The sequence below is a fragment of the Aptenodytes forsteri genome, unplaced genomic scaffold (assembly GCF_000699145.1).
Source record: "Aptenodytes forsteri isolate BGI_AS27 unplaced genomic scaffold, ASM69914v1 Scaffold63, whole genome shotgun sequence".
Lineage (NCBI taxonomy): Eukaryota > Metazoa > Chordata > Aves > Sphenisciformes > Spheniscidae > Aptenodytes > Aptenodytes forsteri.
Window position 1 is genome coordinate 784,596 of NW_008794709.1, and position 27,627 is coordinate 812,222.

General features: G+C 40.4%; 1 protein-coding gene across 1 annotated transcript in view; it reads left to right on the top strand.

Annotated features, from left to right (window-relative positions):
- The window catches only part of HIVEP1 (human immunodeficiency virus type I enhancer binding protein 1), a 128,246-nt gene that overhangs the window by 88,825 nt on the left and 11,794 nt on the right, over window positions 1-27,627 (top strand). The window contains exons 3-7 of the mRNA XM_009273691.2: window positions 1,118-7,074; window positions 13,609-13,742; window positions 15,095-15,270; window positions 17,310-17,414; window positions 27,008-27,525. Coding sequence (XP_009271966.2) covers window positions 1,118-7,074; window positions 13,609-13,742; window positions 15,095-15,270; window positions 17,310-17,414; window positions 27,008-27,525 — 6,890 coding nt within the window. The remainder of the gene's footprint in view (window positions 1-1,117; window positions 7,075-13,608; window positions 13,743-15,094; window positions 15,271-17,309; window positions 17,415-27,007; window positions 27,526-27,627) is intronic.

A 27,627-nucleotide genomic window follows, 5' to 3' on the forward strand; every position in this document is an offset into this window, starting at 1 on the left:
AGGTGCACAAGAAGCTGGGAGGGGGCACAGCCAAACTGGCCAAAGGGACATTCCATACATGTGACGTCATGCTCAGTACATAAACTGGGGAAAGCTGGCCGGGGGGGGGTGATGTTGCTCGGGGACTGGTTAAACAACGACAATATTCCAATTCATTTGCTCTTCACTACACCCCTGAAACTCCATGTGCATATCTGCTTAAAATCAGCAACAAGTGTAGCCAGTAATGAAATAATTCAAATTTAGTGTATTTTGTTTCATGATGCACAAACAGGAAATCATTTAAGTGTGACTGATTTTATTCGGGGGTGATGTTGCTCGGGGACTGGTTAAACAACGACAATATTCCAATTCATTTGCTCTTCACTACACCCCTGAAACTCCATGTGCATATCTGCTTAAAATCAGCAACAAGTGTAGCCAGTAATGAAATAATTCAAATTTAGTGTATTTTGTTTCATGATGCACAAACAGGAAATCATTTAAGTGTGACTGATTTTATTCATCTGCAGTAGTTGCTCATCTGAAATGCTATTGAAGTTCAGTAATTGGAGCTCTGAAATACAGTATTTGACAGATGGTGTGGGTGGTTGTGCCATTTCCATGATAAATCTACTTACAAATATAACCGTGAGGAAGTTGTCTTCATTCCTTGACTACTGCAACATATAGATGGAAAAAGTGACAAACAGGACATGAAAACAGATTTGTGTCTTGGTTCTCCATTTTCCTGCTATAATGATTTGAATTTTTAAACAATTGCAAGAGAGAGGTTTCTTTTTTGCTTTATCTGAAAAGGAGTTGCTATAAAAGCTAAAATATTCTTTCAGTAGCCTTTCTTTTCTTACATTTCCTTTGAAGCTTTTCCTGTAGTGAATTACTTTTGTAATGTCTTACAGCATCATTTAGAAAGCATTGCTCTTTTTAGATGAAAACAGAATAGATCTTCACTAATATACATTTACTGTGAAAAAAAATATTGGAGGCTGGAGAAATGGACAGCCCTGTTGCCCCAGGGTTTCCTGTTGAAACTTAGAGATGATAAAATAGTATAAGGAAAAACATACTGCATTATCCAGTTTTAATATTCTTTTTTATTCTCTTCGTGTTTTAACAGAAATCACCGATGCTGGTACTAGAGGAACCCAAGATACAGTTAAGGGTGTGAAAAGAAAAAAGATTGTGACCGAAAATCACCTAAAAAAAATACCAAAATCGCCTTTGAGAAGCCCCGCCGAAGCCAAGGTTAAGCAAAATGTAGACCCTTCACCCCTAAAAGCTCTTCCGGATGCCTCCGAACACGCCACAGCACAGGATCACCTACCCATGCAAAATGGAAATCAATGTACCAAACAAAACGGGGGAGCGCTTAGTAGTGAGATAAGTGTTGAAACAACCAAATCTGAGACATCAATGCAGACAAAGCTTTCATTGACGCATCAGTCCTTGGATTTGGGTAAACAGGCAGTGGAGGATACTGATGCGAAACAACTGAACTCACCAGAGAAGAAGTCTCTCTCAAACTCCTCATCAAGTAAAACAAAGACTGACAGTAATGAATGTATTAATTTTGTTGATTGCAGTACATCATCCCCATGTACACGTACTGCATTCGATGTCTTATTAAAAGCTATGGAGCCTGAACTGAACACCTTAGCACAAGAATGCCCCCCTTATGGGATGCAGATAGAGAAACTGAGACCAAATAAAACTGTAAGCACCTCTTCTAGTCTCGCGTCCAATACAATGAGCGTCCAAAATCAGTCTGCTTTGTCACAGCGTGAGTTTGCAGCTGGACCTCACTATTACCCGTGTACGTTAAACAGTGTGCATGTAGCAACAACAACCAAGACTGGACAAGCACAAGGCCAATCAGTTTCTCATTCACAAGACCTTATTACTAAAACCAGTCAACAAAATCACCAGGTTGTTATGTGTCCAAGTTTCACTAGATCGCTGGTGCAACAGCAGAGTCAAGAAAACCCCAAGCTCCAGCAGATATACAGCATAGCAGTAACTTCGTCTGTCGTTCACACCTCATCTTCCACTGTAGCTCAGGTTTTTCCTCAAAACCAGTTAGTAGCTAGTTCGTCTTCACCTTTGTCAATTAGCACATCCAGTTCAACACACTTGTCTATAGGTCCCATGTATAATTCAGCCCAGATAGCATCAGTTGTAAACCATGGTGTAGAGCAAATATGTAACCTCTTGAAAGACCAGAAGCCTAAAAAGCTAGGGAAATACGTCTGTGAGTATTGCAATCGAGCCTGTGCCAAGCCCAGTGTTCTCCAAAAGCACATCCGATCCCATACTGGAGAGCGACCGTATCCTTGTGTGACATGTGGGTTTTCATTTAAAACCAAAAGCAATCTGTACAAGCACAAAAAATCTCATGCACATGCTATCAAACTTGGACTTGTCCTACAACCAGATTCAGGTGGCCTCTTCTTATCTCATGACTCGGACAAAGCACTTAGCATTCATTCAGATGTGGAAGAAAGCGGTGAAAGTGAAGATGAAGGCACTGCTGATGAAAGACAAGATGATCAAGAACTGGAACCTGCACAAATAGTGAAAGTCATTTCGAGTGCAGAAACGTTACGGAAAGGAAGCCCTATTCCATTAAGCAACCCAGATTGTATACCAGGTGACTCTTCATTACACGATACAGAACCTCAAGTGAGGGCAGCTTTACCAAAAGTCGTAGTTCATCCTGTAAATGTTTCTCCGTTAAGGGCCGATAGCCCAAAAGTAACAGAACCAGCACCTGAACTTGCTGCAGCACAGAGAAAAGGAGATTTTAAAGTGACAACTCTTCAGTCAAATTTAACACATACAGCCTCATTCAAGGAGAATGACATAAAGCAACATCAGAAAGTAGAAATGGGCCTATTAGAGGAACAGCTGGGATCTGCAGTAGGAGCGGTGCATGCTCAGCTCCAGAGACAACAGGCAACCGATGGTTCCCAAGATCAGCAAGGAAAATGTCTTTTGAGCCCTAGAAGTTTGGGTAGTACTGATTCTGGTTATTTCTCTCGTTCTGAAAGTGCCGATCAAACAATGAGCCCACCAGCTCCTTTCGTAAGAGGATTGCTGACCTCTGAGAAAGATCCAAATAAAAACCTGCCCTGCGTGCCGCGAGCAAGTGGTGTGGTAGCATCAGTGGTACAGACTGTTTGTGCCGAAAAAAATCTGATTCTCTCTGGCCAAATGCGACCTCCCATGGCAACAAAAACTCTTGAGGAGCGTATCTCAAAGTTAATTTCTGATAACGAAGCTGTTGTGGATGACAAACAGTTAGATAGTGTGAAACCAAGAAGAACATCTCTTTCAAGAAGAGGAAGCATAGATTCACCAAAATCCTACATATTTAAGGATTCTTTCCAGTTTGATTTAAAGCCCATGGGAAGAAGAACTAGCTCAAGCTCTGATATACCAAAGTCTCCTTTTACACCCACTGAGAAATCAAAGCAAGTTTTTCTTCTTTCTGTACCATCCCTTGACTGTTTACCTATAACACGAAGTAATTCCATGCCTACCACCAGTTACTCAGCAGTACCTCCAAATGTAATACCTCCCTCTCATCCCCTTCGAGGCAGTCAGTCATTTGATGATAAAATTGGCTCTTTATATGATGATGTTTTTGTATCAGGACCTGCTACTCCACTGAACCAAGGTGGACATCCTCGGACCCTTGTTAGACAGACAGCAATAGAAGATTCTTCTACTGGTGAAAGCCAAGTTCTTGGACCAGTGCGATCTATAGAAGAAAGTTATCTGGGGTGTAATTTATCAAATGAATCCTTATTGCAAAGGAGCAAGTCCCTGGCACAGGGATCAAATTTAGAAAAAACAAAGAAGTCCCCTCAGGTGCGAGGAACAATGTTCGAGTGTGAAACTTGCAGAAACAGGTATAGAAAACTGGAAAATTTTGAAAACCACAAGAAATTTTATTGCTCAGAGTTGCATGGACCTAAAACTAAAGCAGCCATCCGAGAACCTGAGCATAAAACTGTTCCAAACAGTACACAACCTCAGATTCTACACTACAGAGTCACTACTTCAACTGGTGTCTGGGAGCAGACACCCCAGATAAGGAAAAGAAGGAAAATGAAAAGTGTTGGCGATGACGATGACCCACAGCAAAATGATACAAGCATACCAGCAAAGAACGCAGAAGGCCAAAGCAAGCCAACAAATTCCTCCAGTCTGTCAAAACACGGTGCGGCGATAACAGTGGTAGGATCACAACAGCCAAGCAGCCTTCTACTTCAGAGTTCACAAATTCAGCTTGTGGCTCGAGGCACAGATCAGACTACTGAGCCAAAGATGGCTCCGCTCATTGAAAAGCAGGCAAGTTCAGCTGTGCAAGAAAAGGTGGAGTTGAAAAGACAAGGGACTGGCATTTCAGTAATACAGCACACCAATTCACTGAGCAGAAATAGCTCATTTGAGAAATCAGAGTCGTTTGAAAGAGTATCACCAGTTTCTTCTCAAGAGCCCAACAAGGTTGCAAAGCACCGCTCTTTGAATACAGTTGTAATCCAAGAGGATAGACATTCTCATCTGAATACTCCCCAGCATCATCAACCCCTGTCGTCAGAAGCACCTAGAGGGGAAGTTCAGGGAAGCCAAATAGTTTCTAATGAGAGAAGTGCACCGCTTCAGCCGTCAAGACTTGTTCGCCAGCATAACATCCAGGTTCCTGAAATACTGGTCACAGAAGAACCAGACAGAGACCAGGAAAACCAGTGCAGTGATCAGGAAAAGACGGAAAGGTTTAATTGGCCACAGCGCAGTGAAACACTGTCAAAATTGCCAACAGAAAAGCTTCCACCGAAGAAGAAAAGAATTCGCTTGGCTGAAATGGAGCATTCGTCTGCCGAATCAAGTGTTGACTCTACACTTTCCAGAAGCCTAAGTCGGGAGAGTAGCTTGTCTCATGCCTCCAGTTTCTCGGCTTCACTCGATAAAGATGAAACTTCGAAGGCTGAGAACCCTTCCAAAGCAGAGCCTGTTAGTAAGTCATCAGAGTTCCTCATGATTCCCACTGGCTCGCACGCACTGGCTTTGCCTGGCCCTCATTACCGGGAAATGAGACGTGCCGCCTCGGAGCAAATCAGCTGCACGCAGCCGTCAATGGAGGTTGTGGACTACAGGAGTAAGTCTTTCGACTGTGGAAGCATGTCTCGGTCAAAACCTGCCTCGCTCGTAGAGATAGCCGCTCCCAAAGTGTCACCTGCAAATGGAGTTACTGGACATGTGCCTCTGCTAGAAAGGAGGAGGGGGCCATTTGTAAGACAAATATCTTTAAATATTGCTCCAGAAAATCATCAGCCTCAAGTTAAATCAACTTCTTCATTTCAGACAGCTCATGCTACGGATGTGCCCACAGTGCCATTGCACAGGCTGCAGACCTCCGGCAAATCTTCGGTGGAGTTTCCTTTAAGTACTCAGCATTCACAGACTCACTCCAAGCCTCACTTGGCAATTCAAAATTGTAACCCTGTTAGCCTGTCTTCGGTTCAGCAGCCTCTAGATCATGTGTTGAATAATCAAGGACAGCCATCCTCGACGCATCAGCCTTCCCAGACATCTACTAAAACATTAGCCCAAGGGGAACAAGTGAGCACATATGTGCTTTCTTGTCATCCTGATGAAAAAAAGGATTGTTTTGCTCCAAAGTATCAGCTTCAAGTTAAAACATTACATATAGGTCAGCCATACTCTTCTAAATTGCTGAAAAATACTTTATCAACTCAGACAGTTCCAAGTCAAGTTGGGGTGGACCAGAATGCATCCTCCTTTGAATTGCAGACTAAACTGTCTGACATGTCTAATCCATACTCTGTACCTCCTCTAAAGCAAATTGTCCCTAATAACTGCAGCAGTCAAATACATCAGATTCCTCCTTTTGTGGTTCCCGTCCGTATTCACAGCAGTATGCCATCCTATGGCTTTGCAACTGTTACACCCCTTCCTCACATTTTAGTGACCCAGGATCAGGCAAATCAATCTGTTTGCAAAACAAATGTTGCGACAGTGCCAACGCTTGAAGGCAAAACTCAGCTGCCAAAATCTCACAAAGATCATCAGAGGACTTTGCCAAATTCGTATGAATTTGAAAATTCACTACCAGAAGGTGGAACCAGAAATTCACCTTTGTCAAGCTCTTTGAATATTATTCAGAAAGTGCCAGTTAGCGGACTCTTCCCTCAACAAGAAGCTACAGCTTCAAGTAAACGAATGCTTTCCCCAGCCAACAGTTTAGATATTGCCATGGAAAAACAGCAAAAACGTGTTAAAGATGAGAGTGGAGCTGCCTGCGTGACAGATGCTAGACCATTGCATTCAATGAACGTTAGATCTCACGACCCTACTAGTAAGCAGAAGAAACCAGTTTTGGTAAGACAGGTTTGCACCACAGAGCCTCTTGAAAATCACCTCTTAGATCCTGATGGTGTTGCACAGCATGAAAAAAGCAGCAAAGCTAGTATTTCAGACCTGCTGTTGCCTGACAGTCATTCATCTGACGCTGGGGTTTCAGAAACCCTAAAGGAGTCGCCAGAATCTGAAGACCTTAAGTCTTCAGCATCGCCAGTGTTTGTAGTTAGAAAACCATCTGAATTGTCCCCGGTGAATAATCAGAGTTCTCTTTTCAAGGCTGTAAGTAGCAGTCAAGAAAGAAGGTCCCCAAGTAACGGTAACGAGAGCAAGCAAATCAATAGCCAGGGTCAAGCAAAGCCTGTAACTACGTTGGCTGCAATGAACGCAGGAGAAATGCAGAGGTTGTCATTTCCAAGCCTCAAGACCTCAACGAGTTTTACCTGGTGTTATCTCCTGAAGAGAAAACCATTGCATCTGCTGCAAAACGATCAGAAAATCTCAGCCTATTCTACCTGGACCATTAGTCCCAACAATCCCAATCCACTTGGTTTGTCGACAAAGGTAGCTCTCTCCCTCCTCAATTCAAAACAAAAAGTTGAAAAACCGCTGTACACTCAAGCAAGAACTACTCATCCCAGATCTGATGTATTGGTCTATTCAAGCAAGTGGAAGAACAGCTTAACCAAGGTACTTAAGCTATGCTTGATGTATACTGATTGTTTACAGAGGATTTGCTTTGGAAATCATGCTTGTTCGTATTTTAGAGAATGTAATATGCCTGACATGTATAATATATGTGCTTATTTATTTTAGTTATGCTGGATCAAACTGCTAAAAAGATCTTAAGTAATTCCATTAAGAAACCTATTCATAAGGATTTATCGCTTTTCATGGAAATTAGTTCCTGGATTTAAATCTATATACAAGGTGTTTATTGTGGCAGGAATGTGTTTGGCTATTTTTTAAATGCAAAGGGTAGAACAAAAATAGTTCTGATATAAATATTTGTTAAACACTTTTAACTTAAAACAGGTTAATTTAAGATCATAATTGCGTATTTTGCCTTAAAAGTCAGCTGGTATTTTCTGTTATAAAAGAGTGCTCAGCCTGAACAGGTGTCCATGGATGTGCCATGAAAACGTTTTTCACCATCGCTGATCATCTAACTGTGAGAGGAGCAGTGGACCGTTTCCCTTTCTCCCACCTAGGTTAATCGGTGGTGTGAAATAATGACAAAAATAGCAAAGTTTAAAATGAAATTTCAGCTGCCATAAAAACACTGACAGCTTCTTGGATCGATACGGCTCCAAAGATGATGTTAAGTCTTGTGCAGTGCAATATACTGTGACCCACAATGTTTGTGACCCACATAAAACACTACGTCATTCCAGAGTCAGATGTGGCAGAGCAACGTAGTCACTTGTTATTTCCTTAGGTGTCTCGGGGCTGCACACGTGTGATCAGGATTTCACTCACTGGACGGTTTTGTTATGTACAGGACCAAAGCTGTGCTGGTTTGCACTGGATTTGGCGTTCCTTAGTAATTGAACCGCCTCTGTGAATGGGTAAAGGTGGCTCTCTGCCCTGTAGCATGGCAAGAGGTGGCTGTGTCTATTTAATGGATCCAGTACTAGCTTTTATTGTCCCATCTAGTGAAGCCGTAAAGCTTTCTGAAGAAAGCCTCGGCGTACAGCACGGTTTCGTGCTCTTCTTTCCTCTGCTGTGTGTGCCGTGTCTTTGATGGCAGACTTCTCTTCGGAGCTGGCAAAAGTGGGCCGCTAGCCACGGACCTCCCTTTCTCCAGAGTCCTTCGGCTGTCTAGGACATAGAAACCTTTGGGGGCGGGGGGGGGTGGGGGGGTTTAAAAGCAGTCATAACTTGCACTTGCCCTAATCCTGCAGTCTGCCACATCAGCAAATTTCTGGGCATCGGGCAGGGAGTTGGGGTCCGTAGGGCCGGCAGTCACTCTAGAGGAGACATACCACAGCCTTGCGAAAAGACGCGTATTTCTGTGGATGTTGAGTGACAGAGACTGTTGCTGTCAGAGGTCACCCTGGGATGTTTCTGTGTTTGCTAAATGTTTTGCTGAGATACAAAGTAGTCAGTGGGGAAAAGAGCAATAGGATGAGAAACTCTGTGTAAGAGGAAGAAATAGTTTCGGAGTTACAGGGGGAGTCGAGAAGATATGCTGAAACCCCTCAGGCCGAAAGAGCCTTAAATCTGGTCCTCCCAAAATCGGTGGGTGACTTTGCTGATATTTGTATTGGAGGTGAAAACTTTATTTGTAATGTTTCGTGCGGAAAATACACACAGGCTGCTGAGTTTGTGTTAGTGCTGTAACTGAATTGAATTGTTGGTTCCATATTAGCGTGCCGCCTTTGTTTAAACTCGTGTTACCATTTTCAGCCTGCTCCCTCATATACTTCATGAGATGTTGTACTTAAATAGTGCTAAATTTAAAAAAAAAAAGAAAAAAGGATTCGAAGATTTAGCTTTTTTCATTGTACATAGTTGAGCGATTCTTCTAAGGCAAGTCTCACATCAGTTGTGTCATTGACTCCTGTTTGTTTTATTTTTAAAGAACAGCGTATCAGAATAAATTCTCTGATAACAAAGCTACTGCATGCCTCTTGCAGAACAAATTTTGTCTACAAACAAATTCTGTTTAGAATATAAATAATGGATAATATTTTGAAAAATATTTTGACAGCACCCTTTTAAACACTCTAGGAGTACTTAAATGCTGTGATAGGCAGCTGTCAGGCACATTTACAGTGCTTCTGCCACAAAAGAACCACAGTTACTAATCTTTCTTCAGTCTGTCTTGCTGACGTTTTGAATGAAGCGCACGAGCGTGGTGAAAATGAAGAGTTCTTAAGCTCTGCTTGCGGCTGATTTACAGGTTTTACTCAGAGCTATTATGAAGGAAGAAAGTGCAGCGAGAAAGCACCAATTAAAGTTTAATTGGCATCTCAGATTTTACAAGCAAAGTATAGGATGGCAGAAATTAAAAATTTCAAAGACCTGATATGACCTAACACCTCCAGAGTTTGTCTGCTTTCCCTTTTAATGACTCAGGCAGCAGGATTTCAGCCGCTTTCCAGGATGGTGATGATGATGCTGTTACGATATACCTCTGTATTACCAGGCTCCAGTTAGACCTGGTAATGGAATAGCCGATGCCAACTTGGAAACTTCCTCACAGAAGCCATGCTTAAAGAAAGCAAAACCTGAAATTCCTCATTAGGTTTATGCCCAGTAATTCTCCTACTGTTTTTTCTGGTTGAGACTGAGGATGGAGAATGCTGGAGGTCCTTTTGGAAATTAATACTGCATTTAACAAAGCCAACAAACAGATTAGCAAATAATTCTCAAAAAAATGTGATTGATTTCCTGCTTAAAAGCTTGGCAGGGTCCTGCGTTCCTTCGGGAACCACAGTTTAGATTGCAAGTCTCTGAGGGTTGTATTTGCTCAAGTGGTTTGCACATTTTAGCCCTGACCTGACAGAGCGCTTTAAGAGCTACTATAATCCAATTTATAAATAATAATAAAAATGCAGCACTGTTATGCCTCACCTCCTCTCTCACAGTCGTAGCCCTTTCCAGAGTGATTTGGCGTATTCTGCTCGTGGGGCTTTAACTGTTGATATTCTCACCAAGATAAAGCGACTTCCTGAACTGTTCCTGGGTTTGCCCCCAGAACTAAGTCGTGTTTACAGGGATCTCATGCTGCTTCATAACCGCTACTAATCACTGTCACAAAAAAGGCAATTCTTTCAACAATAGACGCCATGGGAAATGAAGAGACATGTGAACAAAATGCAAACAATAAGGAACCCCGGGACTTTGTTTGCTCTTCACCATTCACTGCTCAGAGGCAATAGGTGAAGTTGCCACGTTCCAGTGATTCAGAGAACAAACCACAAAATGTTATTGTGAAAGAAGCTCCTGGAATGAGTACAGCACGTTAAAATGTAACAGGAAGTTCACCTGCATGGAAAAGGCTTATTTTATCTCCCTGCTCGTTTTGTTTTATTGTTCTATTTATTATCATTTTTCACCAGTTTTCCTCACCTGAAGTCATTGGTGTTGTATGAGGAGCCCTTTCTCAAGCCCCCGCATTGATCTTGACTCCCCGCTCTGAAACGAATCAGTAATGTGTGCAGTATTCCAGGGTGAAGATTTTCAGGCAAGAACAGGCTGAAGAATGGAAAGTTTCTCCTAACTGGAAAGCTTTCCTTTCTTGAATGATGTGCCACAACAGTCCAGCTCACCACTGGAAAGTAGTTAAATGCAGAAGCTTTTTATGTGTAAACTAGTAAAAGTTTAAAGATATTAAAAACATTTTCCTCAAGTGGCTATGTGCCAATGGGAAAAATGTTTAATGATTATTCTAATCTGAAATTTATAACTTTGATGATTCAGGCTGCGAGCATGTTTTTTTTCCAAGGGATGTTGTAAAGTACCAGAAGTATCTATTGAACTCTGGTCTCTGGGCAGCTCTAAGAGCGGGTTTTTTCCAGCTTTATACCAGTAATTGAAGACAGTGGAGTTAAATTGGAGCAAAACGAGTAAAGTAGAAATGAATCATGGTCCTTGTCTCTATGGAAAAAGAGAGAGAAGACTGTGCTAGAAACGGAAGGCATAAGTAATCGTGGAGGGGAACGTTTTACAGCGCTGCCATTTTTCTACCCTTTCCACTAGTACGTGTGGAGTTCAGGGGGATTTTAGGTGAGGTACATTAAAGGATTTCCAGACAAGAAACCCATGCTCCTTAGAGACTGGCTGCTCTTTAAAATTTATGGAGGACCCAAGTCAATTTGGAGTTTTTCGTAAAAACTAGAGAGACTGCTTTTTTCGTTGTCAGTGAGCATTTCTGTAGATTTCTGTGACAGAAACTCAGTGTTTCTATTAGAGCATCTCTGTGATAGCAGCATTTTGCGTGTTTAAGGCACTGAAACAACTGCTAAAATAGCATATAACCAGTAAATTAAAGTACGTCAATGGGAGGTAAATAGTAATTTGAACACCTATGTTAGGCTATCTTATGTCTGTACATAAACATGTGTGTTTAAAAAAAAGAAGGGGAGGGGAGAGGGTCCAGAGGTATTTGGCCTTGTGTTAGTTTTTGCACTCTAGGTGCTTCTGTGAATATACAATTTATTACAACGCTGTTTCACCATAGTTTGGATAGCAACATGGGCCGAATACTTCTGGAATCTTTCTTTTTCCTTTGTCTTTTCATTCTTGAAAACTGAATCTGGAAAGAATACTTAGTATTTAGGATTGAAAGATCAGGCACTTAAAGATTGCATTATTCCAGCTGCTGGGAATATTTATGTGGTATTGGGTTTATTGTATGTATTCTGTATTTTCCACTACTCTTTTCTAGTTGTATTACAAATGTCGCCTTGTTACTCTTTGTTTGCAGTGGAAACAAAAGCCATTCATGTGCCAGGAAGTGTACAGGAACTACAACATGGCTGAGTTGCAATTTTGGGAGTAGGCTCCCCTTCTGATACTTCTCATCCAGAACATCTTCTCCTTTCACCTTATATGAATGCTGTTAAAACATGCAGGGTGAAATTTCTTTCTTCCTACACACAGGCAGAGTTGTCATGTATGCTTTGGTATAACTGCTCAGCTATTTGAAAATCCAGCCCAACTCAACCGGAGGGCTGCATGAAGGCATACGGATTGGAGTAGTACTTGCAGCCTGTGCGTATTCCTAGGGCTTTGAGTTGAATAGGAAGATGCTTGTCCTCTGATCTGTTTTAATTCCTCATCAGCCACATTCCTCATCGGGTGGGAAGTAAAGGCGGTGGCTGAGACTGCATGGAGGACTATGGGCAAGGACCGGGTGCCAGAATGATGTCACCCTTCAATATATGTAACGACCAGTGTAATTCATCAGCCATTTTAAGTCAGCCAGTGAAGTCATTCCTCTTGCCAAGAATTCACAAGTTTACAGCATTGAATTTCATAATGAGTAAAAAACATAAGGCCAGACTTTTTCTTTCTCTCATCATTTTATTCACTTACCAATATGAGCAAATGTGGTAAGTGTGCCAGCTACGTGGGTAGAACAGTTTATAAATACAGCAGTAATAATTGCTGGCTAATTGGATCGTTCCTTCATTGTTGCCCATTTTATAAATATCCTAGACTTGGAAGGAGTAGATTTTAATTGGCAAATGTTGGGGGAACTCATCCTCCTTTTAAAAAAAAAAAAGTTCCTTAATTAATAGTCAGGGGAAATGGAGAAATGTATTTTTGTTCTGCTAGACAACTTGTACACTTTTCCTTGTGATTTGGTCTGGCAGTGGGAATTAAGTGTGGAGTCCTGCTTTGGAAGGGTGCCGGAGCCCCTATTAATAACCTCACCAAATTAGGAACAGTCAATTTCCACACCAAAACAGGTATATTTTTTGAAAAGTTTTAGCAATCAGAACTGTTACCTGTTAGTATCTTGCCTTGGTACACCCCTCCTTCCCACCCTCCTCCTCTTTGCTGCGGGAAAGCAGCTCCTGCCAGCCATGAGGCACTGCTGGGTCGTGGGTCGGGGGGGTGAGACCCGAGACCCGCAGCCATGGGATGGAGAGCAGCCAGGGAAGCCTTCCCTCCCCCTGCCCCTGCCCCTGCCCTGATGTGGTAGACACCAGGCAGCTAGAGCTGGGGGTGTGCTACTGAAACATTGCGGGACTTGAGCAGTGGGGGAAAAAGCACGGATAACTGGTTGTGCGCTAAAGTTTCCCCCTTTTTGGCAAATTGTGGGAGGCAGTGAATTGTGCAGCTGCAGAGCCCCGTCTGTATAGTCCAGTGGCTGCGTCGAGGGCAGAGGAGCAAAGCTGTAGCCATTCAGGAGGCAACTGGATTTCGTTGTAGGCATCTTTGCTCTGTAGAAGGCTATCTGTGAGCTAAAAAACATCACCTTCACCTTCCCTGAAGAAGGAAGAGGCATCTCCTACTATAGATTCAAAGCATTCCTGGTTTCCTACAGTGCCATAATCTCCGTCTCAATTTGCCAGTCCACTAATAGTCAATGCGTAGTAGAGAAGAAGTTTAGCAAAATATATTTTTTGTTTCATGTATCTTAACATTGTAAAAAAATCAGTTACTGTAATTGTGGCTTTTATGATGCTTTTATTCATCGTAACTTACAGGTTTGAATGACATGAAAGATACTAATTTTAATGATATACATATCTCGTTTTCTTTCAGCGAGCATTAAATAGAAAAAAACTGACCCCAACTGAATTCAGCAGTAAGGAAAACTCTGAATCAAGCACTGAGCACGATAAAGAAAACTCCTTTATCAAAACTGAACCAAGAAGAATTAAAATATTTGATGGAGGGCAAGTATTGTATTTTATATACTAGATATCATTGAGAAGATATTTTTTCCTTGATTCTAGACTTTGTAGAGATGTTGCTTCCTGTTTGATTTATTTTAAGTAACAGTTCCCATACTGTGGTCTGTGGATGTTGGTTTACGTTTCCAAGAAAAATGGAAAGTCATCAGAAGCATGGAGCCATGATAATTACGAGGCGGGGTAATGAGATAAAGAACAGTAGGCAGTGCGATTCTTTTTTATTTTTTCCAAAGGACGAACATTAATCAGCAGTAAAGGCAGCCAGATACAGCCATAGATGTAAATTCTTTTCCTGTATTTCTCTTACGTGATAAATAATACGTATTCTGCAGTAAGGTTGTATAACTGTAGCCAGAGAGGATATAGTCCAGGGGCTAAGCAGCAGGCTGCGGTACGGTCTCTGTCTGGCAGTTCGCTGTGGTATACACAGGCTGGAGAACTCCTGATTTGAAAAGTGCCATGGAAATATTTACTGAGAGTCCTAGTCCATGCACTGTAATACTTAAATTGGTTGCCTGATCTGAATAGCAGTTGCTTTAGCCACAGTGTTGAGCCATGTACAACATCTTACAAAACAGATTTTTTTAGCAGAAAAGTGCCAGCGACACTTCTAAAAATGTTGAGCACAAATGGTGCGTATTTTATTATTCTCATAGTTGGTGGCGGGCTGTAGGGCTTTCCATTTATTGGTTCCTGGTTTGAATCCGTTCTAGGCCGGCAGTTAAGCCATTACCAGCTGCCCAGGTAAAACGTTGCTATGTGTCTCTGCTCAGATCCAAACGTTGCAGGGACCAGGTCACAAAAAATAAGCGCAGCCTTTGGCGTCCTTGAGCAGAGATATGAAGGGTGTAATTGGATCTGAGTTACTTTTTCCATCTAGAGGCAGTCCCAGCAGGCTGAGTCCAGGGCACATTGATAGGGAATTTTAAAGACCTTCCCATTGTCGTAACTAATGCTGTTCCTTTTCTGCATCCAACGCAGAGCCTCGCAGATGCTCTTTTAAAGCTTCCTCGTGGTGCCCAAACCCGCTTCCAAGAACTGACACTTTTTAAAAGTATGTTCCTGGGTTGCAAAGAGGAAATTTGAAATCTTTAAATGCTTAGTATCAAACAGTACCTTTATTAAAAAAGATGTGCCATTATTCCTGAACAAGTCCATGATTACCTATGGACAAGTAAATGCAGAAGTTGAGCAGAAAAAGAGCATGATTGGTTTTGTCAGTCATTCATTTTCATCTATTATATTATTTTTAAAATTCTGGTAGATTAGTGTTTCTAACTAGAATGATTTTCCCATTACAACTAATTGCCTTACTCTTACGGTACTGTTCCTAGGTACAAGTCAAATGAAGACTATGTGTATGTTCGGGGGAGAGGGAGGGGGAAATATATCTGTGAAGAATGCGGAATACGTTGCAAGAAACCCAGCATGCTGAAGAAGCATATTCGCACACATACAGATGTCCGTCCTTACCACTGCAATTACTGCAACTTTTCCTTCAAAACTAAAGGTAGGGGTACTTCTCTGTGTACGTTTTTCCCCTTTTTTCTTTTTACTTTAAAGTATAATTCTTTTCTTCTCACATTTGGCTGTTCATAAGCTAAAGAAGTTGCCTCTCTGTGGAGTTTTTTCAAATATTTGTAGTTTCTGATTTCCTTCTTTTCCTTTGTCTTTTGTATGTTTATTCAGATAATCACATCTTTATATGAATGAACTGTGTGGCATGCCAGTAGGTGAGAAATTGGAGTGGAAGAGGGAAGTCATATGGGAGTATGATGAAAGTTAGGTGAAGATACGTGAGCTGGTTAGCTGCTCATCCTAGGTAGGGATGGGAACACAGAATTTTAAGTCCCTAGCAGTGATCTTTTGGAGGTACGACAGTGACATATATCGTACTCCTATTTGCATCCAACTAACTGCTCCAGGAAAGAAATTCGCCTTTGTTAAATTGATATATTAAAATGTTTTTTATACCCTTGAAGGACAAGGTTCACTTTCCACTTGACCTTCTAAGACCCAAAGATGATGGACCCCTACTTTTTAAAGCCTGTTTACACCTTTAAGTGTAGTGCATCCTAGTTTAAGCAGGCGGTATATTAAACAGTGGTAGATCCAGGACTCAAAAAAGTGAAACAGACAGGAGAATTTCACAGCCAAAATACTTTCAGTGAAAAAATTCTAAGCAGCAAAATTTTTCTTGGCTTTGAACATCATTTAGCAACAATCTCCCCCAGCTGTAACCTCAGAAACATTTGTATTTTTAGTGGGTTCAAGACTACTCAGCAGTTGGGTGGGAAACTTCCAAGAAATAACCCAGTGCTGCAGAAAGTGGGATGGATAGTCTTTAGATATGTCAAAACCTATCGCTGCATCCTGGCGCGCTGGGTCATCCTGTTGCCTTTAAGATGAAATGTCGGAGTGTGAACCCAATAAATTCTGATCGTGGTTTTTGCAGCGTAGGCGTGCTGGCCAAGTTCAAGTCATTAAGTTCTGCTCGTTTGAAATTCTCCCTGGTTTCAGTTGTAGCAGATACTTGGTATTTGCTTCCTCTTCTGCAGTTGCTATGCCCAGATGTTGCCATTACTGCTGGCAGAGTCAGTCCCACAGCTGGGTGCTTGATGTTTGGTAATCCACCCTTCATGACAGGACGGTGTAGCCAGTAACTTCGTGCAGTATGTAAAGCTGGGAAATTTGCTCTTTGTGAGTCAATATAGTCATATAGCTTCATAAAAGTTATTTCAAAATTTGGGGTGAATTCCTAGCTTCGTTTCGAAGCAGGAATAAAGTACTCCATAACCATAGAGGAGTCACCATTTCACCCACTGTAATTCCTCCCATTGAAATACCTCAAAGAAACAGTTTTTGAGAGGCAATAGGAAGTATAAAGTGAGCAGTTACTTGTAATAACATACATTTCACAAATATCATCATTTACAGATCTCTGATCTACTCTTAACCTTTTCTTGATGATATTTGCCATATTTCCTTTTCAAAGGAGAGGGGAGAACAGCCTGTGGGGCCTCTCAGCAGTTATGCACTCACTTTTGAGATTCAGATCAAATATGTTCGTGCTCCGATTTTGAATAAAACTAATCTATTTGTTTAGGTCGGCAGTGAAAATGATTACGCTAAAAACAGAATCCATCAAATACTAAAAGAGCTGCAAGATACGAACGTCAGTTTCACACGGTAGCTTTCTGTCAACATGACTCTGAAGACTGAATCAGCCTTTTTTATACTTTGCCATAAACAAATGAGGGATCTTTTACACCAGTGCGAAATACATCATCATCTAGGATTTCCATCCTATTCTATTTTATCTCAATAAAGAACTTCATGAAATGTAGCCAGAGAGCTAGTAGCATTCAGGGTGGTGAATCTGCCGCAGCCCTTGACAGCTTGCATTGAGGGGCAAGGTTCTATCAAACGTGAAATCAAATTATACAGGTGGTTATAAATGAAGCTGAATAAGATATAGACATGTTGAGCTTATATTTGTATACATTTGTATAGACACAGAGCAGTTAATTTTTTTCATTTTCTCTTAAGGAAATTTAACAAAACATATGAAGTCAAAGGCACATAGCAAGAAATGCATGGATCTGGGAGTCTCAGTAGGCTTAATAGATGACCAGGATGGAGAAGAAGAATTTGGTAAGAAATCAAAATCTTCTTTCTTTACTGCATTTTTGTATTTATTTTGTCATCCCAGTTTCTTACCCTTTCTTTTCCAAAGCTTTTAAATTCTTGTACAGGCAAAAGATACAGAGATAAAAATCTTAGAAGCTAGTCCAAGGGAGTAAGAAATACTGGAAAAACCTTCACCAAAAGAAATGACAAGCATATGCTAAAGATAAATTGCTGCTGAATTTTTCACAAAGTATTACGCCGTTTAACTTTATCAGTTTCACAGATAAATATGACAAGTCTGAAAATACCAGAAAAACAGCTGTTTGCCTAGAAAAAAATCTAGTCAAATGTAATGTTTCTTTGAAAATAGTTTTGCATGAAATTGTCAGAGTTTTGAGATGCACATTTTTATAAAAATTATGTCACTAACACGCCACCCAGAATCACAAGTATGTTGCTGAGTGTTTTGTGAGGAGGCTAATCATCTTCCAGTGTAGAGTTCTGTCCTCCTTCACAAATAATTGGGCATAAATCGGCAGATAGAAATTATGAACATTTTTCATCTTGACCTGTTCTACTTCTCCATTAGTGCTGAGAGTGTTATCAAAATGAATGTATTTCCTAATAATTGGAATTCTGCACTTCCCGCATCCTGAGATGGCGCCGCTGAAGAGGAGATGAGATCGAGGACAGTCAAAGAGGGCCAAACCGGGCTCGCGCGGGTTTTGCTCAGCATGATCAGAAAGATGTAGCTGCACCAGACGCAGTGAGTTGGAGAACAGGATTGTGCATTAGGACTCTCTTTCGGATCTCGGCATGTCTCGGTGCAGTGGTGGCACTTTCTCCTTCCTCTTGTTTCTCAGCAGGGAGATGAGTCCTGTTGCCTTGCCTTGTTGTATTTTTCTTCCTTCGGTGGAATGGTTTATTAGATTGCGGATGAGGTTTTGAGAAAAGAAAGCAGTGGAGATCTTTATTTAAACAGTAAAGGGCAAGAAAGATGAATGCGTTTGCTCCCATATGACAACCGCTAGCAGAATAAGCGAATCAGCTTGAATCTAATTCTAAATAATGCTGGGAATGTGACTCAGCTGGTATGATTCAGTAGTGCGCTAGGTACAAAGAAACCTGCATTTTCCCTTTTTTGGCATTCTTCGATATATTCCTTTTTAGTAAGCTGAAAACATGCCCCCCTTTGCAACTGGAGGTACCAAATAAATAGCACAGAAGATAAGCGGCAGTACAAATTACTGTCCTTTTCTCACAGAGGAACAGTTTTCATTAACATTTTCAGCCTTCACGTGACAGAAAAATCGTCGCTTTTTTAAGCAATGTTTTGTAGCTTTTGACATTTTATTTGGTTTTCTAAACTACAGCTGAACAGGTATTTCCATTTACTAGGAACTGAAAACATTTTATTGATTGATAAGTCGATATTCCCAATTGCGTACATTAAAAATTGCATTTGTGGTTATAATGTAATGGGAAATGTTTCAAATGTTAACAGAATTATCAGTAACAGCTGGTAGAAGTAAGCCATTTCAAACGTTCGTTGAAAGATTGCTTTCCTTTGGCTTTAAGACTATTTAATTGAGAGAGGGAGACTCTCTCTTTTTACATATCATGTACAGGTGTGTGTAACCACGGGATAAATATATTATATATTCCCTGAAATATGTTCTTTGCTTCAGCACAGTAATTACTTAATAAATTAAATACTCTATTTTGGAAAAAAGGCAAGACAAACATTCAACAGGATTTGCTTCATAGTTCTTGAAATTCTTCCAGAAATTAAATTTTAAGACTCCATGCTTCCCCCCCCCCCAAAAAAAAAAAAGAGCGGATAACTTTTTTTTTCTTCAACTAAGAACCTCAAACCAAAAAACAACTTGGTGATAAAATCCCTACCTTCTCTAAACGATCTGGTTCATGTACCCACAGCAAAACCAGCTGTGCAGCACAAAGCTCAGCACAAAAGTCCTATCCAAGAAGCAGGGTAATTAAGCCTGTGATAAACACGCATTTGCTGCAGCCAAACCAGTCCAGCCTCTCCAGTTGCTGCATAACACGGGGCATTTACAATTATCCATCTAAGTTCAGTGAGTAACTGTACACTTTAAAAATGTAATTTCATCTTTCAGCTCACCTAGCCACTCTTGAAGGTATTTCTCGTGGTAATTCATAAACTTGCTTGTCGGCCCATTTTAAAGGCAAAGAGTCAGGAGGGAAAAAAAGCGTGAAGTATTTGCATACGTGCTTTTTTTAATGTAGGTGGTTCTGCTGCCCTCTCTGAAATCCTGTACATGCTAATTTTTTGGCTACGTTTGAATGTGATTGAATATATATTTTTTTTTGAGGTGTCTAGGCAGTCTCAGTTAACAAAGTGGCTCTTTGGCTGCCCTTTCCCCAGGGCAGTGCAGCAGAGCTTGCATTCGGGGCCAGCACCCCTCGTGCCCGGTCTGGGCTCTAGGGACAGCCCTGCCAGCAGTATGTCACCCACAAATGAAAACGTGATGGGCCTTGGGAATTGAGCCGCACTCGTGGCGTTACATCTTTGGCCCTTTCACCCCTCCTTCCTCTGACGTGCGGTGGCGGCGGGTTTGTGTCGCGTATCCTTTTGGTGCTTTAAAAAGCGACGTCTTTAAACATGTACATTTTTTCCTTCAGGAGTTGCGTGGTTGTTAAAAAATTATCTCTCTCTTTGAGCCAGTGGTCTGCCCAGTAAAAAAATTTCTTCTGCCCATAGGCTGTGTGAGATTGGCCTGTTTCCTGACCCAGAGAATTCCTGTCTGTCTCTTAACTAATTTGTTATCCGAACATTTGGAATACTGATTATTCTTACGGCAATAAAAACGTCTACACCTTTGCTTAAAATAACTAAGCTGTATGTCTTCCACCAGACTTTGAATTAAAAAGCGACGTCTTTAAACACGTACATTTTTTCCTTCAGGAGTTGCGTGGTTGTTAAAAAATTATCTCTCTCTTCGAGCCAGTGGTCTGCCCAGTCCCATCTCTTTCCTCAGTTGGAAGGCAGTGTGAGATGATGTAGAGGAAGGTGCAGAAAATCTGATAAAAAGTAATTATGACCTCAGAAAAAAAATTTTCTTCTGCCCATAGGCTGTGTGAGATTGGCCTGTTTCCTGACCCAGAGAATGCCTGTCTGTCTCTTAACTAATTTGTTATCCGAACATTTGGAATACTGATTATTCTTACGGCAATAAAAACGTCTACACCTTTGCTTAAAATAACTAAGCTGTATGTCTTCCACCAGACTTTGAATTGGAGAATTAGCCAGAAACTTAACAAAGCCACTAACCTTTTATTTACTAAGGAATTTGCTGGTTCTATTTTTTTGTAGTTTTTTTAAAGCATAGGCAATAACAATTGTTTGAATATATCGTTTTTAGATTCGTATGAGAAGTCAGCTTTGACCTGATAGCAATACAGATTAATAGTACGTGCAGATTGAATAAGGAGTGCAGAATTGTGCACAATCCTGAACACAGGCATGCGCGCACACAGAGCCTGTTTTTTCAGTAATTTGAGAAGCTGAAATTTTGTTGTGCTGCAGCGTCTAGTGAAAAAAGAGAGATGCTCTCTAGCTGTCTGAGACTGTATGTGATCAGAGCTTTTAACATAGCATTCTTTGTATTTGGACTTGTCATCATTTGGGTATTAGTAAGTACTTTCTGGCCTGGCTTTTTGTATTCAAAACCATTCCCTCATCCATTTATCTTTCATCTTCTGCTCTGTGGAATGTTCTTGTCACCAAAATACAGGGTTACAATGTAAGGAATGTTAATATCTGAATTAAATTGTCAGACGAGGTGAACTGTTTAGTGTGACAGACTGCAACTGGGGATATCCTCTTTGGCCATGTTGACCCAGTATTTTGCTATGCAGTCTTAAAAACAACAATCATTTGTCTTCAAATTAAAACAGTTACGAACTTTAAACCTGTAATATCTCATATGTAAGCTAATGTATGAGTGGTATGGTACGCCTGAGTAAACTTGCACAGGATAGTTATTTAATAATGAAATCAGTAGATGGGCAGAACTTATTTAAATGGTCTCTATGGAGAAATTTTATCCCAAAATATTCATTACTTTACCAGTGAAAAGACCTAATTGTAAGTTTCAGATATGTATTTATATATACACACACATATATATAAAAAAACCACTTTCATTTTCTGCACTATTAAATAAACCCTTCTAAAGATACAATGGTTCTAAGTTAATTAGCTATATATTACTTATAGTAGATCTTAAGTGAGTTTCCATGGCTCTGCATTAGCTTAATCATGACTCAGTCTGTGTTTTCACTGCACCTGCATTTAAAGAGTGAAAATAAATGAAAATCCTTGCAATAATATCCTTCTTTTGCAAATAGAATGGAAGGATGATTCTGTATAGCTTACAAGAAATATTTTTTTTAATCCTTTTTTTTTCCCCTTAATATTAGTGTCTAATCTTCAACTAGATGTACATCAAACATGCTGGAGCCCTACACCTACAGCCTGGGAATAGACTACCTGTTGCTAGGGTTGATTTACAATATACAGGTTACTCAGGAAGGCTTAGGTGTAAATAATCTCTTTAAATAGAGGTTACTCATATTTTTTTGGTTAGTTTTACTTTGTTACTTTCCATACGTTTAGAAATGAAAGTCAAGCCCACAGGTTGTTTTTTTTCCTCATCTCTGAGGAGCGCTGGCTATTACCAGTCTGAATTTAACCCAGTAGATGTCACTGTGAGTCCTGTTTGATGGTGATGAGCAGTGGACAGTACCTGAAGCAAGACTGAAATCAGTCAAGTAAAGCCTGTGAACAGACTTAGAAAGACAAGGAGACAGCAGGTTTGGGTATAGATGCTAGCGTTATTTCACAGTACTATTACAAGACTAATAAAACAGGTGAAAGGCAAGTCTAAGCTTGTAATTGTTTAGGAAAATAGTGCATTGATGACATACAGACCTTACTTTCAAGTTTATGATAATATGATGACATACTAAAAAATATTTCTGCCTTTATTGCCATAGTATATATTTTTTTCTTGAGTTTGATGGAGAATATATAATACAGAACAGATGCTTTATTTTTAAATGCTTTTATGTAGATATTAATCCATAACTGAAGATACTTACACAATTTGAGGTGATAAACACTGGTTTGTATTACTCAGGTGCTAAAAGCAAATAAATTCAGTAAATTTAAATTTAGATGGGAATAAATAGTGAACAGACCAACAGATACTTAGTAAGCTATGTCATTAATCTGTGTAAGTAGAGCTAATAGCAATCCTATAGTTATCTACGTAACTGTCCATTTGCTTAGGAACGTGTAAAACTTCAGCAGTCTGGACTTATATTTTCAGGTCTTTCTTGTCTTCCTGGAAGTGAAAGAACGAAAATTAACATTTGGTCTTTATGAGAAAATCTACCTAAATATGATTAAGTTATAACCAAGTATGACTAAGTTACAAGCCGTTGAACTTTATCATTGGATTTGGTGCAGAAATTGCTAAGTCTGTAGCAGGGCCTGATAAGTCAGGTCATGTGATGGACTAATTGGTGGTAATATTGCAATTGAAATTAAAAGCTGTAGGTTGAAATTCTGAAGAACCTTTCTTTTAGCACTTTGCAGTATGATGATAATTACGTGGCCATTGTTAAAACCATATACAGTAAGGATTCCTGTAGGAAAAAGTTTTAAAATAAAGAACTTTAAAGTACATAGAGAGACCTATTTCAGTTACCTAATTCATAGCATCACAACTGGAAAAAGCAGTTCATGGACTTATCAGCCCCAGGCGCTTCACTAATGGACATATTAGGATGCTGATAAGTCCAGCTAATGCTATTGTGCTAAAGAACTTGAAGCTTTTTCTTTCCCTGCTTTGAGGTAAAATGTCAGCATAACAGAGCCTTAGCCAACAAGCTCATCAACACCACAAACACAATACAGAGCTGATTAACTAACTGAGGACTGACAACAAAATAAGTGAAGGACTAAGATGATTTTTGCCCATGATTTGTATATGCTTACTTCAATACCTAGGATTAAAAACTCAATTTTAGTAATTATAGCTGGCATGTGAGCAAAACCCCCAATCAAAAGTTGTGTCCACATTTCTATTACACCTTTATTCCCAGCTGTTCCTAATTTTTGCAGAGTTCATGTCTGTAGCCAAAAGTTCCACTTTCTCCTGTGAAGTCCAGGAAGAAGAAAGTCTTGCTAAGGGTTTAAAAGAAAAGATTGCAGCAGTTGACAGAGGATGAGAGACATTCCCTACTCTTCCAAAAACACTATTTATAAAAAATTGAGGCAGTCTTGAACAGTCTTTCTGTTAAAATGGTGAGAGTTACAAATTTGAAAGAGAAGTAGCTTTCATAAAGGCTTCACTTAACAGTGTGAAACTTTTTTCCTGTTTTCTTTTTTTTTAAAATAAAACGTGAACTTTCATGCCAAAAGCCATTTCCCCATATGCTAGTGGCCTTTAAATTTATGACACATCCTTCATTCTAAAATATCCCACGCTGCTTTACAACCTCATACAAAGTTAAACACAGAAGTCATTTTGTTCCCTTTGGAAATTGAGTCAGTTCTAGTTAAATATATCAGCTACATAAGCATATGGCTATAATTGTGCACAGTTTTAAGATGGGAAGCGAAGAATTAATTTTTCCCCAATTAAAACTGCAAGGGAACTTTAGTAGGCAGCGTACCATTACTAAAATGGATCGGGGCCAATACTACTTGGTTAACAAGACAGTGCTTGGAAAAGAGTCTTTCACCACAAGGAGTGGTCACTGCCTCAGCTCGATGCCTCATTCAGAGAAGAGCCATAGCCTGCCTGGGTTTTCCACCGCATAAAACTCCAGCATCGGGTCCTCTCGCAACTCCACTGACGTACAGCGATGCTTAACGGGATCTCTAATTACGAAAGCTTGGGCACCTCTTGTTTCAGCAAACATGCAGGCAGGTGTAAAAGCCAGAGCAGAGCGTTCCTTTGTGCATTGCCAGAGCAAGCAAGTGAGGAATGGGGTTTTTTTCATCTGACGTTTCGAAGCGGTGTGGGAGTAAGGGAACCACATTCATCGCTGTCACCTCGCCTACACTGCAAGGCTTTGGCTCCAGGTAACCACACTTAAATAGAAGCTGGCAAATGCACAAAGGGTGGAGGTAAACAGGGAAACAATAGAGGGAAATGATATCTTAGAGTCCTGCACGTAAGGAATCTGTGTCCCACACATGGTTCCCCTTTCCCTTTCCATGGTTTTATTCTAGAAAGCCGAGACATATGCAGAAAATTTCTACATAAGCAGCATTTGCTAGTAAATCCTGTAGCGTTTTTAAATGTTGATTTGAAAAAAGATAGTTTCTTATTATAAATCAGGGCATTGTTTGAGCATATGTTTTCCTTGCTTTACCAATGTGACAAGTCAGTCTAATTACTTCAGGTAGTTTCTCTTGCCAGTGGAGACAGTCATTTGTGATTGACATCAGCTTTCATAGAAAATGTGATTCATGTGGAGAGAGGGAGAAAACAGAAAAGAAACAGTAGGATTTCCCAGATAATAGTTATGGGATGTCGGTAAAGAAACCAAAGTTAAGAGGGAGTCCGGACTGAAATCCAAGACTTTGCAATGCCCCATGCATTCTTTAAAGAGTTGCAGGAAATGCATGGGTCACCCTGTAGATGTAACACATGGAGAAGTCTTGAGATCTGTTACAGAGGCATTGAGGGAAGTTATTTCCATTCAGAAATCAAACATATGTAGAGGTTCTAACATTTTAGATGTGTTTGCTTTGCAAATTAATGATGAGGAAACACCATTTGTTTGAAGAAGAGAAATGACAGAAGTATAGAGAAAAAAAAAGTTGAATAACTCCATGTGGTTTTGTTAATAATATTTTTAACAATCCTACTTGCCATATTTTTTGAATGGACCTTACTGAATTAATTTTTCCACTAAAATGTATTTTCTTTTTTGAACAGCTTTGTTTGTAGATGAGAATTATAAATGAAGACTACTTAAAATTCTAAAAAATATTTTTGTTAGTATCGTTCCAATGACCTGAAGGATTTGGGTACTTTTCATAACATTTCGGTTTCATGCCTGCTGTAGTAAATGTAGAAAATCTATAGTTTCCATATTTAGTTAATGTACAAATTACTGTGTAGGCAAAGAGGGGCAAAGTCATTACAGAGGGATTTTTTCAGAGAAGCTATTAGTCTCATTCCTAATTGCATTGCTCATTTGAAACCATAAAGGCTTATAATGGTGGGTAACTTATTGAGAGGTAGCTCAATTAAACCCATTTATTTTACTTGGAGTTCAAGATGCTTATTTTGGTTTTGGTAATGTAGCAGCCTAAAGTATTGGTAGTACATTGAAATTCTTTTAAGGGTCTGATTTTTTTCAGAATCGTTCATTTTGATGGTAAGTTGCTGTGTAGATTTCCCTAGAACGGGATTTCTGAGATTTTAACTAACCAGCCATCATTGCGTTTGCATCATTGCATGCCAAATGATTTTTATGCTGATATTTTTGTTGGACAGCTCACAGCTCAGACCTTTAATGGAATATAAAATATTAGTGCATTCAAAGCATTCTGTCACTAACCAGCCATCATTGCGTTTGCAGAGCCAAATGATTTTTATGCTGATATTTTTGTTGGACAGCTCAGCAGACAGACCTTTAATGGAATATAAAATATTAGTGCATTCAAAGCATTCTGTCTTTTATAAAATATGATCCCAGACAGTCTGGCTTGGAATCAGATACAGCAGATGGGATTTTCTGTCTCTTTACTGAAGACGATTCTTTCTTTCCAAGTTATGATATAAAAGAAGGTAAAAAGCTGCAGCAGAGCTGTATTTTGTAGAGGAATTTGCCACTAGACAGCAATTTGACTTTAAGACTTGAAGTCAGGAGGGCTTCTTCATGTGAGCAAAGTTTCATGCATAGGTAAGTTTTGATAGGATTAGGGCTGTCTTGCCTCCTAGGACATCTTGGGTGATTTGTTAATAAACCTTTCAAAACATTAGCAAAGTGAAGAAATCTGGTAAGGTCTAATTTTGGTCTCTTTTGCCTGTTAACGAGACAGATTCCTGACTAACAGCCTCCAGTCTTTCTGTTTGCATCCTTCAAAAACCTTTGCAGCAGTGATTCATATTGGGTACAAGGACACCCACTTATGAGTCAGAAGCAGCTAGAGAATATCCCACCGCTAGGGTTGGCAGACCAGCCTTCGTATGTCATCACGGGGAACTTAATGAACCGGGAATCTGCTCACTTCTCCCCAAGCAAAAGAGTGAAGGGTGACTTTGAGCAAATGGTTATAAACGGCTTAAAAGAAAACAGCCAAATCCAGAAGGTTAAAACCAACACGGAAGCAGAAGATGAAAGATTATGTAGCTGTATAATTAAACATGTACGCTGGAAAATAAAAACAAAAATGAAAATCTTCCCTGTTGCTTTGATGCAATGGGATGTGACTGAAAAATGCATGTGCCACGTGGTTTTTTGGTGTTTCTAATTACTCCCTCCCACCTCCTTCCCAATCAGTCCGGGACCTTCATTGGCTTACCTTCCAATTCCCACTTTTGCAGGTGAGAAGCAAAGATTTGGCTATGACCGGTCAGGATATGATGTGGAGGAGTCTGATGGTGCAGATGAAGATGAAAATGACAATGAAGATGATGATGAAGACAGCCAGGCTGAGTCAGTCCTATCCACAACCCCCTCGGTGACGGCCAGCCCCCAGCATCACCCCTCTCGACACAGCCTGCAGGATGCCGCCAGCACCGATGAAGACATCAGACTTCCAGATTGTTTTGCTGGGGTTCACACGGACTCTATGGATGGTCTGCCAAAAGCACTGCTGACAAAGATGACCATCCTTAGCACGGTGCAGTCGGTTAGCAGGACCTCCAGATCCCCAGCAGAATTCACCCATCAGGAAGCACATGAGGATAAAGCTCAGGAGAGAGAAGCCGGTCCCCGCAGTGCTAGTGCGGCACTGACAGACGTCGCTCCTTCATCTCCAGGTCGCCAGATGTCTGTGGATTACCCCAATCCAGAAACAGCCTTGGGCCACTCCTTAATATCGACTGCAGCTCTTACAAAGGTAGGAATGTGTGACTCCGGGGGAGAGAGTGGGATTTTAAATCCTCCTTTTAAAGATTTTTTTGGAGATTTTTCAAAGATGAAAATGTTTGCCTTTCCCTTC